The sequence below is a fragment of the Crotalus tigris genome, unplaced genomic scaffold (assembly GCF_016545835.1).
Source record: "Crotalus tigris isolate CLP2741 ecotype Arizona unplaced genomic scaffold, ASM1654583v1 scf7180000018371.15429387391:27106975, whole genome shotgun sequence".
Taxonomy (NCBI): domain Eukaryota; kingdom Metazoa; phylum Chordata; class Lepidosauria; order Squamata; family Viperidae; genus Crotalus; species Crotalus tigris.
The window spans coordinates 1,701,962-1,718,773 of record NW_024096970.1 but is presented as its reverse complement, the minus strand read 5'-3'; the positions used below and the strand labels follow the sequence as shown (position 1 = coordinate 1,718,773).

The following is a 16,812-nucleotide window of genomic DNA, read 5'->3' as shown; positions in this document are numbered from 1 at the left end:
TGCAACCCAAAACCCACTTATGTATCACAGGTGCCGGGTGGCTGTGGCCCAGTGGGTGGGCGTGGCTGCGGTGGTCACAGCAGATTGGATGGGCATGGCCACCTCTATGTTGCTCGTGGGGATGAACACTTGTGGGGGCTGGGTAGGGTTGGAGATCCAGGGGGTTTCTGGTGGGTAGGGTGGTGGGCAGGAGGTTCGTCCTGCGGGATGAGGGGCAAGGCAAGGTGAGGCAGGGACTGGGGCAGCTGCTGTCTAACACCATCGGCCCCCACACACAGAGGTCAGCGAGCACATGGGGGCCGACGGTGTTCGTCTGCAGCCACAGCCTGCCGGCCCCTTGACCAACACACTCTGGGGCTCCATAGCCTGCTGCAAATACTGGGCCAGCCCTTCAGCAGCAGGCAGAGTAGGGGAGGGGGGAGGTGTGTGATGCAGACCTACTCCGTCCCATCTGTTTTTGCTTGCGGATAGAGAGCAGGTTGCTGTTGGTCATCTCCTTGGCCCCCTTGCAGATCTTTCCCTTGGCCCACACGTGGAGCCTGTTCCCCTCGCATACCCAACGCATCTTAGCCCCGCCTCAGGCTGCCGTCAGCAGCTCGTGCAGGTCCATTATGCTGCCACCGCCACCCAGAGCACCTGGCCCGTCCAGCACAAAGAAGGTGAAGTGGACAGCAACAAGCTCAAGTAGAGGTGATAGAGTACACCCATGGCCAGCAAGCCAAAGGCCACCCCAAGCGGGGAAAGCTGGAGCTCCATGGCCCTCCAGTCCTAGTTAGGATTGTGTGCCTCCCCCCATCTCTGCTGGGCCTGGGCGGCTATGATTCAGTGGGGATCCGGCTTTCCCCGCTCAGGGTGGCCTTTTGCCTGCTGGCCCTGGGCGTGCTCTACCACCTCTACATGGAGCTTCGTAGCCGACCACTTCGCCTCCTTCATGCTGGGCAGGCCTGCAGCTCTGGGCGGGCGGCCAAGTGGACCTGCACGATGTGACTGTTTGCCGCCAGCCGCAGCCATTTGCCACCTTGTCGCACCCAATGCCGCTGCTATGTGGCTGCAGTAAAAGCCGGGTGGAGGTAAGGAACCGGTATACCAGTTTCTTACTGCTGCCCAGCTTGTTCTGCGGCCTCATGGCAATGGCATTGTGCAGGAGGTGGCAAACGGCTGGTTTTGGTGTGACACGGCTGTTTGCTGCCTTGTGTATTGCGACCAATGCCACTGCAATGCAGCTCAGCCGAAAGCGGCCGTGGAATAAGTGGGGCAGGTTCCCCCCCCTCCCATTCAGCTACAGCTTTGGTGGCTCTGTAGGCAGAACTGCGAAGTTCTCTTCTCTAACAGAGAAGAGCCCCCAAAGCAGCAGGTGGAGTGCCAGAGGCTTGGGGAGGGATGGTGCTGAAGTGGGCAGTTGGGACATTGGCAAGAGCAACATATCTGAGTTGAAAGTGGCCTGGGAACAAGTAGGGCAGTAAGGAAAGAAATCCTCGCTCCCCCCAGAAATTGCCTTTCTTTCCTTACCTGACTCCCAGCCCCATGCCGTTTCTCCTTTGCGACCCGCTGCTGCGTATAAGAAAACAAAGGAAGTTTTTTGGAGGAAAAAAAAGATCAATCAATCAATTGGCCAGGATGTACTTTCTACAGTGTAGTTCTCAAGCTCTTTACCCCTTACCAATATGTTCTTTATTTCAAACTGATATGTATTTCTAATGCATGTTAATACCCTTTAAATACTTCTGCTCAACAAAATGGGAGGTTTTTGGGTGTGTATACTTTTTTGATTTTTTTAAAAAATAAAGTGCTAAAAAAGAGAGAAATCTTTCCTACTGGTAAATTGTTCTTCTGAAAGCTGAATAATATTATGGTTTTCAATTAATAAAGAGTAGATTCCAAATAGGCTTATAGAAAAGATACTTATTCATTGTATTTGAAACACTGATTTTTAAAATTAAATTGCAATGAGCTGAAAGGAGAAATATTTAATTTTTATTAACTAGGACTAATCTTAAAGTCTGCTATAAAGTGATTCCATTGTTCCCTTGAGTGCTTGGCAATAGGTCTCTACTGTACCTAGAAAAATTACCTGCTATTACACACTGTGTGTAGAGAATTGCAATCCTACATTCCAATTTGTCATTATACCTGCATAATACATATACCAGAGTTCCTTTCATGAAGTGCTTTGTTATAAAATCAAGAGGTTATTTTCTGGCTCCTAGATAAAATGGGCCTAAACAACAAAAAGAAAGAGAATATTTTAGAATTAACTTGCAAGTAATATTAATATTGTAGAGCATGAAAATGTGCCAAAATGTTAACAGAAATAGAGAGCAATTTCTTTTTGATAAAAATTATGTTGCATTTGGGGATTAGATAAATGGGGCATAAGGGGACATGTTTACAGTGTAGATACTGAAATGGTGGATAGCTTCTACTTCTACTACTGACTATCAACAGTTAAATGAACCAGGAGGCAAAAAATATGCCACTTGGTAGTTCTTTGAAGAAGACTCTAATGCTGGAAAGTTGGAAGGAAAGGAAAGAAAAGAAAAGAAAAGAAAAGAAAAGAAAAGAAAAGAAAGGGACAACCAGCAGCAAAATGGATGGACTCAATTATAGTGAGAAGGCACTGTTGAAAGACCTAGTTAGGATTGGACGGTCATAGAAAAAGTAAATGTATGCTGTTGTTAAGAATCAGCACCAACTTGATGGTATATAATCAAACACTTTCTCCCACAATATTAGAACCAGTGATAATGCAATCTTATCATGTTGTATGAGCTTAACCATGGCTTAGCACAAGGGTCTTCAAACGTGGCAACTTTAAGAATTGTGGATTTCAACTCCCAGAATTCCTTAGCCAGCTTAGCATCATGTGTGAAACTGAGCAGTGTCCTTTACTAGTAACATCAAGTGCTGGAAAACCCAAAGAAAAGAGTGTCTTTTCATCTGTGGCCACTTTAGGGGCAAAATGGACTAGAACTTCTTTTGATCTGACCTAGCAGAATTCTTATTTTCTTATCTGTAAAACAAGTTCAAGCATTATTTCTTTCTTGACATTATTTTCCTCATCATTTTGAGCAAACTGTACAGTAGGATTAATTATTACCTCAGACAGTGTGAAATGCCATGCTGTTTAATTCTTTGGGATAAAACAGTAAACATGGCGGCATGAAGTAGAGTACATGAAAGGAGAAGTAGCAATTTTCTACAATAACACTTTTAGGCTGATGCTTCATGCAAAAAGGGCAGTTAGCCTATTCCTTATAATGAATTATTTCAAAAAGAAAAACTGCAATGTCTACCTTGGAAATAAGATAACTCCAACACTCTCTTGTTCTACAAGTGAAATGGTTGCCATAAAAAACAGTGATCAAATGTTCGGTCTCTTCTGTCGTGCTGCGAGGTTACTCACGAAGCATGTTTGTTTTGGGGAGGGATCCCCTCTCCGGTTGCTAAGCTCGCTTAAACCCTCCTCCTCCTCCTCCTCCTCCTCCTCCTCCTCCTCCTCCTCCTCCTCCTCCTCCTCACTGGAGCCCCCCTTTGTCTGCAACCAGCCCCTGCCTCGCCTTGCCCTGCGGCAATGGCACCCCTGCCCTGCCCCCTCCCTCGCCTCACCCTGCAGGACGAGCCTCCTGCCCACCGCCCCATCCACCAGAGACCCCCCTGGATCTTCCCCAGCCCTCCCGGCCCCCACAGGTGTCCCTCCCCAGGAGCAACATCGAGGTGGCCATGCCCACCCAGTCAGTCATGCCAACCATAGCCACCCCCCCCCGTGGGCCACACCCACGCAGCACCCTGTGATACATAAGTGGGTTGCAATTTGGGCACTCGCTCTCTAAAAGGTTCACCATCACTGCTCTAGGATCTTGCCTAAGGCCAAGTGCTCGAATCATGTGACTGGTATTATGCCTGTAGTATTGCCTTTCTCACACATTTTTAATCCAGTTAAAAAAGTTGCTAATTTTTTAATGCCCTAAATGACTTGTACAGTATTGCCTAAATTCATCATGCTACCTGATGTGATTTGCATAATTTTGGCTTAGGTGTATCACATTTATTGATGTATGTAATCTATTTGTATGTCACCTGGCTTAAATCATCATAAGAACTTGAATTAGACAATGAATTTGGCTGCAAAAATCTGGACCGCCACTAGATGACAACAAAACCATGCCGAAACTCCCAACCTTTTGCTGCCATCTACTTGCTCTCTGGGTCTGATAACTTTAGCGGAGAATCTTGCATAAAGCCAGCTAGCCGAGGACTTCTGCGGGTCGAAGTCCACATAAAGTTGCCAAGTTTGAAAAATTATGATTTCTTTGGTAAATGATGGTTTCTGTGGCATCACTTGGATCACTATGCCTATCTATATACGTCATGATGTAGCATGCCCCGCCCAAGAAGTTAAAGATAGGGATGAATTGAGGGCGGAAGCTTTCCTCATGCCTGGTACTTATCTGAGCATGCGCCTCTCCAGAGCGGTCCCGTTTATTTTGACTTCGCTCTATGGCGTTCCTGCTGTAGGCATTTGGCGCATGCGTATTGCGAAAACGAGAAGCGGTGGAGTTCCAGGAACCGGCAGCGGGTGAGCGTGGTTGTGTTTAGCCTTCGTGGCGCCGCTGGCCATGGGCTGAGCTTGACGGGCTCCGGGATTTCCGCGTGGCAGGCCGGGCATAAAGCGGCCGCAGTGACGGTGTTGGAGGAGGCCTGGCTCCGAGGATGGAGAGAGCCATGGAGCAGCTGAACCGTCTCACCAGGTCCCTCCGTCGTGCCCGCACCATCGAGCTGCCGGAGGGTAAGAGCGCACGCTACGGGGACAGTAATGCGAGATGGGTGTGTGCATGTCCGAAGAGCTGTGGCTTGCAGGTCGAGGATCATAGGAAGGAGGAAGGAGTGAAAAGAAAAAGTCTTAGATTCTTTTGGCGGCGGGGGGGGGCAGAGATCTAGGAGGAAAAGTACTTCTAAAACTGGAGACGCCGTATTATACTCAAGTGTTTTTTGGAAGTGGTTGACTTGCAGCTTTTTCCTTATTTTCTTCCCATTTACTAATCAAATACATCAGGAATTCCTTCTCAGCTAAGCAAAGTCAGAACAAAGTGTGCTGAAGTTCGGCACTTATGTCAAAGAAGGGATGAATTGGAAAGGATCTTCTAGGTTTTGTAGTGTAACGCTTTGCTTGCAGCGGGAATCTACTAATTATCCAAGATAGTGGCTACCTAGATCTCCTTTAGAAAACCTCAAGCCACGGGAATTCATTTGCTCATTTAAGTAGCTATTACTTAAGTACTGATTTAATTTTCAGACCATTTCTGATATGAAGTCTGAATGTTTCTTCACATTTCAATCACTTTTCCTTGGTATTTGGCAGTAAACTACCAGGCAATTCAATAACCTTGGTCCAGGCATTTTGGGCAGGGTTGAATTTTTGAAGGGAAATGGTTTGTAACTTGGACTCGGCTGCTGCTCAAGCAGCAGGTGGAAATTGGCCAGGATGTACTTTGTACATGCTCTATTTATGCCCTCACTTGGACCATGCTTTGGCAATGGTAATTTAAGCCCTGATAACCACTCATATGGACTACTGTCATGCATTTTGCAGAGGGCTTGGAAGTTGCAGCTGGTACAAATATGGTGACCAGATTATGGGTAGGACAATCAGGTCCACGTAGAATTTCACCAATGTTATAGTTGTTGCATTGGTTAGCAGGAGGCTTCTGGGCCCAATTGAAATTGCTGGTCATTATTTTTAATGTGGCAGGACTGAGATATATCAGATAACACCATATCAGAATTTTATTTATTTGTTGTATTTTTATTCCAAGCAATTCTCAGTGTTCATATTAGAAAGTGAAAATATACAGCAGATAACTGCAAATGGGCACTAAATATAAAAACAATAGTACCATAAACAGAAAGGGGATTACATCATTTCCCAAATGCCTCTGGGGTAAATCAATATTAAATTATTTCTGAAGGTCAGCAGCAAGTATGCTAGCCTGCCCTTAAAATGTGACTGAAAATCCTTTCTCCCTGGCCCAGAGAACCATCAACAGGTTTATGTGTGGTCTATTCTAGATAGTTTAGTTAATAATAATAATTATTAATAATAAATTGGAAGGGACCTTGGAGGTCATCTAGTCCAACCCCCTGCTCAGGCAGGAAACCCAGTGTTGGAGCATTATATTTTTCTCCATTCACTAGTCATTTTAACTTGCAATTTACATCCTCTTTCTGTGTAATTTTCATTTTAAATTTACTTTTTTAAAATACTTATTCCTTACCAGAGAATAATTTTATTGTTGCTGTACTGTTCATGCTTACGTTATTTGTGTTGATAAATAGTTGCAGCACATTTGCTTCTATTTTTTTTTTTGTTAATATTTTATCTACTGCTCCTTCAGAAATACAGTATTTTGAGATGAGGATGTTATTTAGTTGCTGAGGGAAGTAGTTTCAAATGAATTAATGCTATTTAAAGATTTCCTTGGGTACCTCATGGGACGGAAGCTCTACTTGTTTGAAAAATACTATGTAATGAAGAATATACAAATATCCTTTATATACCATAATGATTAACAGATGTTTATTGACTGTAACCAGAAAATGTCTGTACTGGAAAAACTTTGTCGATGCTTCTACAATCTTGTCAAGTAGCAAGGTCATTATATGCTTCAAAATGTATTACAGCTATAATTTATTTTCTACACAGATAGTGAAACTGCTGTTTACACGTTAATGCCAATGGTTATGGCTGATCAACACAGGTGAGTCTTCACAAGCAGCTCTGTAAGAAAAATTGTTGAGGCTTTGCATATTGGATCACAGGAAGAACTATTTTTTTTTTTAATATGATGAAGGTGCAATATTTGTGTCTAAAACTGTTTTTTGTTTGATCTCATTTGAAGCTTATTTTTTATTTTTAAAATTATGAAATGTTTCCATCCTAATCGTGATAGAGGTGACAAAAGAGATTGTTTTTGAATGTTTCTTGCTTGTGATCCAGAAGTGTTACAAAAACTTCAGCCAAATTTGAAGAAAATGCCAGAGTTGAATAAATTGTATTTTCTCATTCCATTGTTTTGAAAAAATGAAGCAATTATTCACAACTGGTTTTTTGAAGGTGATAACCTAACAAAGCTGCTGATAAGCAAGCTAGAACTGCACTGCTCTTATTTTTTCAATGTGTATGTCAGTTTTAAACTGGGTAAATTTTATAAAAAAAATATACTTCTATCTTGGGTGTAGTAATCATTCCCATGAATAAATTTAAATTGGAACTTTTTACAATGATGTTTCCTATATAAAATAGAAAATTTATAGGACTGTTTTAAGCACTGTTAGTGAAACATAGGAAAACGAATGAAAAATATTTTGTAATTATGCCATTAAGTTGGGTTCATTTCCTAGTGACTGCTTGCTCTATCAGCCTATCTCTAGCAGTGTACATATTGTAAGTTTTTCCAGTAATATTCCCATAACCCCTTTGAATCTATCTACCTTATCTATTTTCTTTCCCTTCTACTTCTTCAGCCTTGCCAAGTACAAACACTTTTTGTCTAGTTCAGTGATGGCGAACTTTTTAGAGACCGAGGCCCAAAAACCGCTCCCCATCCTGTCCATGCTCTGCCCTGCCCGCTGGGCCACCCACCACCTCCATGGCCCACCACAGATCACCCAGGCAGCCCAGCAGCGCCATGGCAGCCAGGTCCTCCGCCCATGCCCTGCAGCATCATCTGCGCACGATGGGGCGCAAGGGCAGAGTCTTGTCCCCACTGCCCAGCTACCATGTCCTTGGCTGCGCTGCTTTGCGTGGGCTGTGCCTGGGGGCGACTCTCCTCTGGGGAGGCTGCTGGTGAGGGGGCTCTGGGAGGAGGCGGGACTGGGGTAATGGTGCGTGTGCCCACAGAGAGGGCTCTGAGTGCCGCCTCTGGCACGCGTGCCATAGGTTCGCTACCACTGGTCTAGTTCATCATTTGTTAACATCACACACATGTTCGTTTGGCATTTTTCTTTCCATGTATGGCTTTATTCATCTTTTTTATTTGTTTAATAATCTGTACATTCTCTTGCATTTGTTTCTCCAGTACAGTTATATTAACTGGTCTTTTAAATTTTTCAGGCCACAGTTTTGTTTTGTATTTATTAACATAGGATGTTAGTACATCAGTTGCCTCTTCTGAATTCCTAAACAGTTCAGTAGGTATTTAGCTTTGTCTGTGCTTCTCTCTTCCTTTACAATGAAATCACTTCCTAAATATATTCTTTATTGACACATCATTCTATAATCCTCTTTTAAAGGATTTTAATAAAAAGTGCTCTATCTTCCTTTAAACCTGCAGTTGCCCATTCTTTTCTGTGATTATTCTCGAGTATTCTTTCAAAACGTATGGTGGTTGTGGTTCTTCTGATGTTCTTATTATATTCTTCCTTTTATTGATTAAGAGGTCTGTTTTGTCCTTTCTTCTTTGCTATTGAAAATCTATATTCCAGTGTGCTTTCTTTTTGTGCCATAAACTTTCATTCTGGCTGTTACGATAGCTTATTCTGGCTGTTACGATAGCTTATTCTGAAAACGACCTCAATCTTACTTGAAATTTGGAGAGGTTTTTTTCTCCTTTGGGTAACTCTTATCTCCTCTCATTATTTCTCAGATTCATAGTTACTTAAGTATACTGAGTATGTTTCTTACATTGATCTTATGCTGTGACTATTCATAAGTTATGTCTTGTTGGAACACCTAATCTATATATACGAGGGCAATTCAGAAATAAACCTCCGTTTGGTTATCAATGATAGACACTCGCAGAGACAGAACTTTTACTATACGCCTTAGAAAACTACAATGTCACATTACTTTTTGACATAATCGCCATTCAAATTGAGGCACTTGTCGTAACGTCTTGCAAGGTTTGAAATTCCTTAGTAGTAGTCACTTGGCGCCAAATCTGGGCTACAGGGATGTGTGATCAAAAACATCCCAATGGAACTGTTTCAGAAGTTCTTGGGTGCATCGAGTGATGTGCGATGAGCATTATTGTGAACCAACACCACACTGGAAGTGGTGCCATAGAAAATCCCGCCAAATGTGAAGATGCCAAAGGAGTACTGCTGGTGAAGTTCATGGAGCGAGATTCGACCATCAGTTCAGAAGTCTACTGTGAAATGTTACGAAAACTCAGATGAGCTATACATAACAAGCATCGGGGCATGTGATTTCTGTTGTGTTGGTTCACAATAATGCCTGCACACTGCTAGACGCACCCAAGAACTTTTGAAGCAGTTCCGTTGGGATGTTTTTGATCACCACTCCCCCCCACATAGCCCAGATTTGGAGGTTTATTTCCAAAGTGCCCTCGTATATAATACCAATAACTAATGGTCTGTGGCACAGTTTCTGAAAGTGTTGAGACGTCCGGATTATAGGGTGGCTGAGAGTAATTATGTAGGTGGGTATATTTCATGTTAATCAACACCTCTTAAAATTTGCTGTGGAACAATTAAAGGACACTTGCACATCCTGTTTTTAAATATTCCACTGATGCAATTAAAATTCAGCTGAGTATCCAAATTTAAACAGCAGTAAGGTGGGGTTCTTGTTTTCTTTGACTTACAGTGATGTGTCATATACAACAGCTATCTGTCCCTATTAAAAGTAGCTGAAAATACAGCTAACTAAAATATGTCTTAGATCTGTTTCAGAGTTGCTTTCAAATTCAAAATTTGATGTCAATTATGCATTTGGACGTGTGAAGAGGAGCTTGCTTCATATTGCAGCTAAGTAAGACAGTCCTCAGAAGGTTGTGAAATGTGTTAATAATCTTTCGTTGTATGCCCCATATTTTTGAAAGTTATTTTTATTTTTAGAATATATTAAATCATATTTTAATTTGTGCAATGATAACATTTTTTAAATAAAACAAGCAATCTTAAAGAAAAGGTAAAAAATAAAAATAAAAATGCAAGCTAAAAATATAAAGCTTTTTTGTATCTTTGAGTGAGTGCCTTCCAGTTGGGTCTTGGCAATTGCCTGGACAAGTCCCTGCAGTTTTATTGGCAAGATTTCAGAATGGTTTGCTATTGCTTCCTTTCTAGGTCTGAGAGTGAATGACTGGCACAAAATTATTCAGCTGGTTTTGTCTCTAAGGCAGGACTAGAACTTACCATCTCCAGGTTTCTAGCTTGGTATGTTAACCACTACAACAAACTGGCTCTCATAAACACACACACACAAACACATCTTTTGATTAGTAGCGAATATTGTCTTTTCCAAAACAGATAAATCATAAATTTCCAATAATCTTTCCTTGACAAATTGAATAATATCAATGTTCCAAGTTGTTAATCTAATTCTTCCCTTCAGTGTGCTGCTTGCTCTGTACAACCACCATTTCTGATAAACACTGAAATTCCAAAACTTTAGTATTTAATTCAATATCACATTAATATCTTTAACATTTAAAGATTTTCCTATATATCTAGTAATAAACATTAATACATTTTCCCACATATGCTAAATGATCACATGCCCATATCATATGAGTCAGTGAGCCCTTTTGCGCCTCTAGCATGGGAAAGATGATGTCCTTTCAAGTACATTCTTTGAATGTATTCTTTCCAATATACCCCAAACTTAATTTTTTGATGAACCAACCTTCATCTCAAATCTGTAGATATTATTTAAACTTCTTAAGGGCTAATTCAATGAGGCCATAGAAGTGGCTTTATGGAAATTCTAGTTATTTACATTTGAAATATCCCCGAAATGTCAATTTTAAAAATGTTCTTGAGCTTTTGTTAGAGATGCCCTACAGGTTTTATTTCTGTCATGTATTTCATTAAGTATCAAAGTAACTCAGGTGCCTTTGAGGCATAGAATGTATTAATAGTATGTTGAGAAGTCTGTAGGATTTGTCCATTCTTGGAAGCAATTTTTGTGTTTGAGCAGCAGTTTGAAATACTGAAAGTATTTTTGCAGGACAGCTCTTTGTGCCATATTCCATACAATAGACTAGTAATTTTTAAAAACATCAAAGAACCCCTAATTTAAGTACTTGATAACTTATTTAACATGTTCAGCTTTCCCTTCAGTTTCAATATTTTAGTTACTCTGTAATAAACAACTTTTTTATCTTGGCTGATCATCTTAATTTTTAGCTCAATTTTTTTAAAATGATAAGTTGAAATGAAAGTCATAACTTTCAAATTTAATGTTATATCATTATGTTGCTGCTTTTTTGTGAAAATAATCCTTTTCTACTGTTTTTTTGTTAAGATATTTCTAAATTTTCTCCCATAGCTGTGGATCAGTTGAATGTCTAATCCTGTTGCTAAAAAAAGGTGCAAATCCCAATTACCAGGATATTTCTGGGTGCACTCCACTTCATTTAGCTGCTCGGAATGGGTAAGTTCTAATAATCACCTTTAACTATTTGAGTAGTAGCTGTTACAACAATAGCTAAGTATTGTACAGTTTTTGATCTTTTAGTGCAGCTTTTTAAGAGGCCTAACGTAATCTTCGTTGAAATATAGTGATGCTATACATTAGTCAGATTTGAGGATTGTTTACGCTTCAGAGTAATACTTAACCACTATAAGAAGCTATAATTTTGTTCATCTTCTGGGTGTCTTAGATGCAAATATTGCCAAATAAATTATGTTCCATATTTTTGAGATTTAAAGGTATGCATGAAAAATGATATTCGGGTTCAATCCAAGGAAACCGACAACCTGCATTAAAAATGTTCAAATAATGTAGAGATGTTTCTGAGCTTTAATTTTAACTACATCTAATTTCATTCTTTTTTTCAAAATTAGAAATATGTTTATAGGGTATGTTTAAATATAATCGAGTTTATAATAACAGGTTTAGCTTAGTATTTCATTTTCAGTCCAACTGAACTGAGACCATGGTTATAGTACTATCAGGTAATTTTTTAATATATTTATATATACTGCTCAAAAAAAATAAAATAAAAGGAACACAAATGTATAGGATCCTATACGTTTGTGTTCCCTTTATTTTTGTGAGCAGTATATTTAGTTTCTACTAAAGTGCTGGTCCATTTTAAAGATTTGAGTTGCAACTCTCTAAGACACAATGATCTTTGTACTCTGCACTTTCAACTAAAGGGGAACCTAGTGTGACTTCATCCATAATTTATACTCAGGGGAAGAGTTGTAACCTGCTCCTGTCACTGGAGAGCTACAGGAATGTCATGAATCAGTGCTAAAATCAAAGGCAGAATGGTGGAGTGAAGGATTTTCAGCCTGTTCTTTCTTTTCCTAAGTTTGGTGACGCATTGCTAAGAATATTCCAAATATCCTGAATGGTCTGAAGAATTTATTTGTGCCACTGAATATGACAGCAAAACAATCAAGTATCTATAATTTAGTTTGGACACATTTTGGAGGTGGGGACTGCAGTGCAGGGATTTACCTCCCAGAGGTCTCCTTCTCTCTTTTCCAGTCTTATTTATTTTTTTAAAAAATACACAAACACAAACTGGACATAATTTTGTCTATGTAATCTCATCTCTGTATACAGCCCACCCTGATTTAAGTTTTAAGGTGATGTCATCTCTAGAAGGAAGAAGAAAAAGAAACACATTTCTGTCCGAACATGTGCAGCAAATGCTCGGTACAGAATGCTATGCATAGACCTAATGACTTTATTAATTTTCTATTTAAAAGAATGTGACTCGGCCTCCACAGGTTCAGATGGAGGAATATTTGCATGTTATACAGAGGGAATTTCCAACATTAAGAAGGCCTTTTATTGGATATGTGGGAATTAAAGTAATTTTATATTATTATACAATTATACAGGTTTATGCTTTATATCACTGCATTGTTATTCCAGTCCCAGTAGTTGTGTGTCATAGCCAATGTGGTCCATTTTTCTTCATGATTTGATCTGTGCCCATGGCAACTTTCAGGAATTGGGGAATTATAAAGGTAGCATGTATGAGGTGTCCAACAATATGATCATGTATAGCCCGGCTAGTGAAAATTGTTTCAAATTTAGACAATCTAAATTCTAAGTCCTTGCGGTATTGTACTTAGCACTCCAATAACAGTTGTTTACCACTGTTGGCTTCTTCCAAAATTTGGTGATCTTTATTTGCAAATCTCACTATTTTGTCATCTTTTCCAATTCTTTGTCCTCAACAAGGATTGGGAATGATAGCAGTATCTGGTGTTCACGGTGTCAGTCTGGATTTTAAAATCCCGTAACATTTTTGCTATATCATTTTCAATGACTCTATCAGTGGCTTCATGTTTCTAATAATACTTAAAACAAAACTTTTTACATAAATGTTGGTGTGATATCTTCCCAGCTTGATCATAACATTTTTTTTGCAATCCAATTATTATATTGCCAGTTGTTCTATCCTTATTTCAGTAAAGCCAATGTTTACTATCCAAACAGATCTTTTTTTTTTTTTTTTGCCTTGATGTCACTTGTTTGCCAGTGGCTGTTCCTGGGCAGCAAATAGCGTTTCATCTCTTTCCTTTTTGAATGTACTGTTCATTAAACCACTGCCATGTTCTGATGTTCCCTGGTTTTCCAAAATGTCTATGAAATACTTTGGTTTTCCATTTTTCTAGTCTGATTTCAAGGTTGTTTTGTACAGTCATACATCAGTTTTATTTTCACAAATAGCCCTTTTTTCAGTGATTCTTTCAATAAAGTGTCTTTACTTGCTTTGATATAATCATGAAGCCTCTGGTGCTTCCTCCTCTTTACTGAATACTAATACTAATAGTTACTGTATTTTGATATATAAGTTATAAACCTCCTTGTGTCCAGTTGGATTGAGGTGGTATATACATTCATTAATGAATAAAACAAAAAAGGATATTGGACATATGACTGATATTTAATTTATTTTTTTCTATGCAGCCAGAAAAAGTGTATGAGCAAGCTACTGGAGTATAGTGCTGATGTCAACATTTGCAACAATGAAGGTCTGACAGCAGTAAGTGCTATAGTTTTATTCCTGCCATCCACATGATCATGGGACACTGCAACTGGTTGTAAATGTGAGCTGGTTTCCAAGTGTTTAAATGACCATGTGGCTGGGGGGGGGGGTTGTAATGTGGCAGTTGTAACTTTGAGGATGGGTTGTAACTAACTTTTTTTTAGATTCTTGTAACTTTGAACATTTGTTAAGCGACTGATCATAAGTTGTGGACTAGCTCTATTTTTATAGACTTTTCTGAAATTTCTAAGCTAATGGAGATCTTAAGTATTCTGTTTCCATGAACATTAGATCATTGTTTAGCACTGAAATGCATGTGAGCAACCTGTAAATTTCCTTGCTGAATACATGCCCTGTTATCTTTTGACCCAGATCCATTGGCTTGCTGTTAATGGACGAACAGAACTGCTTCATGACCTTGTACAGCATGTTTCCAATGTAGATGTTGAAGATGCAATGGGGCAGACAGCACTTCACGTGGCTTGTCAAAATGGCCATAAGACGGTAAGTTGAAGAAGATAGCTTGATCCTGAATGCTCTGGCCTTAACAGTAATCAGACTGTAAACATTTTATATTCAAGATTCCCAATCCCAGAAAATGCCAATGTTATTTATTGACTCTCAGCAGATAATATTGTTAAAAAATAATTGCTGATTTTGAAAATGATGGACTTTTCAGTTCAGCATAAATTTTAAACTATTAGACCTTTTAGACCAGGGATGTCCAACTTGACAACTTTTAGACTTGTGGACTTCAACTTCCAGAATTCTCCAGCCAACCATGGGAGTTCTGGGAATTGAAGTCCACAAATCTAAAAGTTGCTAAGGTTGGACATCCCTGTTTTAGACATTTAGTTATTTCAGTCAGGTTTTAGGCTGGATCATAATGCAGTGACAGCATTAGTTGCACTTGATCGTTTGTGGTGCAGCTGGGATGGCAGTGATTCATCTATGTCTATCATCTTTAGAGACAACATAACCTTGAAATCTGGTAGATTGTATTAATAAGGCTTCTGTCACTTGTACACAACATTCTCAGTTTATGTTAAAACATTTTATAATATTGATAGACATACTTATTTACAAGGGGCTTAATTCATTGGGAAGATATTATTTTAATTCTTAATAATCTAACTGATCTCTCATTTTAATGAACATTATTATTTTTTATTTATTACTAAATTTATATGCAAGCCATCTCACTCTCAGTGACTCTGACGATTATGTGATAAAGTCTAAAATGTAGAGCTAAGGTAGGAAAATAAATTTAATTTTTAATTTTAATTTCAGTATATAAGGTTTTTTTTATTGGAGAACATGTTTTTGGTAATATAGAAACATAATCCTGTAGATCAGTGGAATGCTGGCTATGGAATTCTGGAAGTTGAAGTCCACATGCCTTAAAATTGTCAAGGTTGAGAAACACTGCTGTAGATGTTTGCATGCAATGGAAATAAGTTGCATTGAATTTAGTGAAACTAAAGAGCATAGGATTGAAGCTTAAATCATGTTTATACATTTACTTCATTCATTTTTTTTTCTTTTTCAAAGACTGTTCAGTGTCTTTTAGATAGCGGTGCAGATATTAACAGGCCCAATGTGTCAGGAGCAACTTCCCTCTACTTTGCTTGCAGGTATAACTTTTCTGCCATTTTAAACATTACATGAAATATACTTTGTGTTACAATTGCAATCAACCAAAAGTGACAAAGTACGTATAATGCTGGCTTTGTCCTTCTCACCCCTGTTCTTAATCAACTGCATCAATTGCCTTGGCTTAACTGGACTTGAAACTGTCTTGTGCCAAATGAGACCAATTGTTCACAGTAGGCCCTCACAGTTGCCTTTCTGTTTGTTTCATTAAAGATTTATATGAAATTGATTATGTAATAATCGTAGTATAATTAAGTCCATCTGTGATTTTCACAGTAATGCAACGACAGTAGATGTTTTCTTCCAACCTCTGTGTGAAGGATGTCCTAATCAGTTCTCATTCAGACTTCCTTAGAATCATGCATATTATTTATCAAATGTTTTATGGATTGTAGAAAAGAATGGGTGACAGCAAAGCCTGCATTAACTAGAATTTATCAGGTTTCTTTATTTTATATAGCCATGGTCAAAGAGACACTGCACAGATTCTCCTGATGAGAGGAGCCAAATACTTGCCAGACAAAAATGGAGTCACCCCACTTGATCTTTGTGTACAGGTATAAATTGGTTTCAACTTTATATATGGACAATTTAAATGGACTTGTTCATTGCCATTGTAATCATCAATCATGTAAACACAGTTGTTTAGCATTTTATGGAGGTGTTGACAGATAATGTAAGAACAATTGCTATAGAGGCCACCAACATGGTGCCCACAAAACATAGTTCAGATATCACCTCCAAAACCATATTAGTAACTACCAGATATTCAACTAAAATAATATTAAAGATGGGTGAAATTCCACAAGATATTTTGGGTATATTATTTGTTTGTTTGTTCATTCATTCCTTCATTCGTTCGTTCAATTTATATGCCACCCATCTCAAACAAGTAAATATGGGCAGCAAACAATAATAACATTTAATAAAGCCAATTAAAAACATAATACAAAAATAAAAATTAAGTATAGCAGCTGAGAAATATTATAGTCATATATTATTAGCATAACCAGGAAATGACGCCCAGGCCTGGGTGTATTTATATTTATGTTTTTTCAAAGGAAAGGCCTAAATTCATAGGCATTCCTTCCAGTAGTTTGACTTGAATTGGCGTAAAGTTGATACTGTTTTATATTGTAACATTGTGGAAAATATATTTTTCTGGTCGTCAGTATTCCTTACTGTG

General features: G+C 39.0%; 1 protein-coding gene across 5 annotated transcripts in view; it reads left to right on the top strand.

Annotated features, from left to right (window-relative positions):
• The first annotated feature begins 4,532 nt into the window (after positions 1-4,532).
• The window catches only part of HACE1 (HECT domain and ankyrin repeat containing E3 ubiquitin protein ligase 1), a 44,793-nt gene continuing 32,513 nt past the window's right edge, over positions 4,533-16,812 (top strand). For 3 of the 5 annotated variants that reach the window (XR_005557639.1, XM_039351075.1, XM_039351074.1), the window contains exons 1-8: positions 4,533-4,786; positions 6,701-6,755; positions 9,680-9,769; positions 11,288-11,392; positions 13,895-13,970; positions 14,346-14,477; positions 15,525-15,607; positions 16,087-16,183. Coding sequence is in view for 4 of the 5 variants with exons in the window: in XM_039351075.1 (XP_039207009.1) it covers positions 4,711-4,786; positions 6,701-6,755; positions 9,680-9,769; positions 11,288-11,392; positions 13,895-13,970; positions 14,346-14,477; positions 15,525-15,607; positions 16,087-16,183 (714 nt within the window). In the remaining variant the exon portion in view is untranslated. Of the gene's footprint in view, positions 4,787-6,700; positions 6,756-9,679; positions 9,770-10,083; positions 10,174-11,287; positions 11,393-13,894; positions 13,971-14,345; positions 14,478-15,524; positions 15,608-16,086; positions 16,184-16,812 lie in introns of those variants that run through there. The other 2 variants (XM_039351077.1, XM_039351076.1) reach the window with 2 other exon arrangements.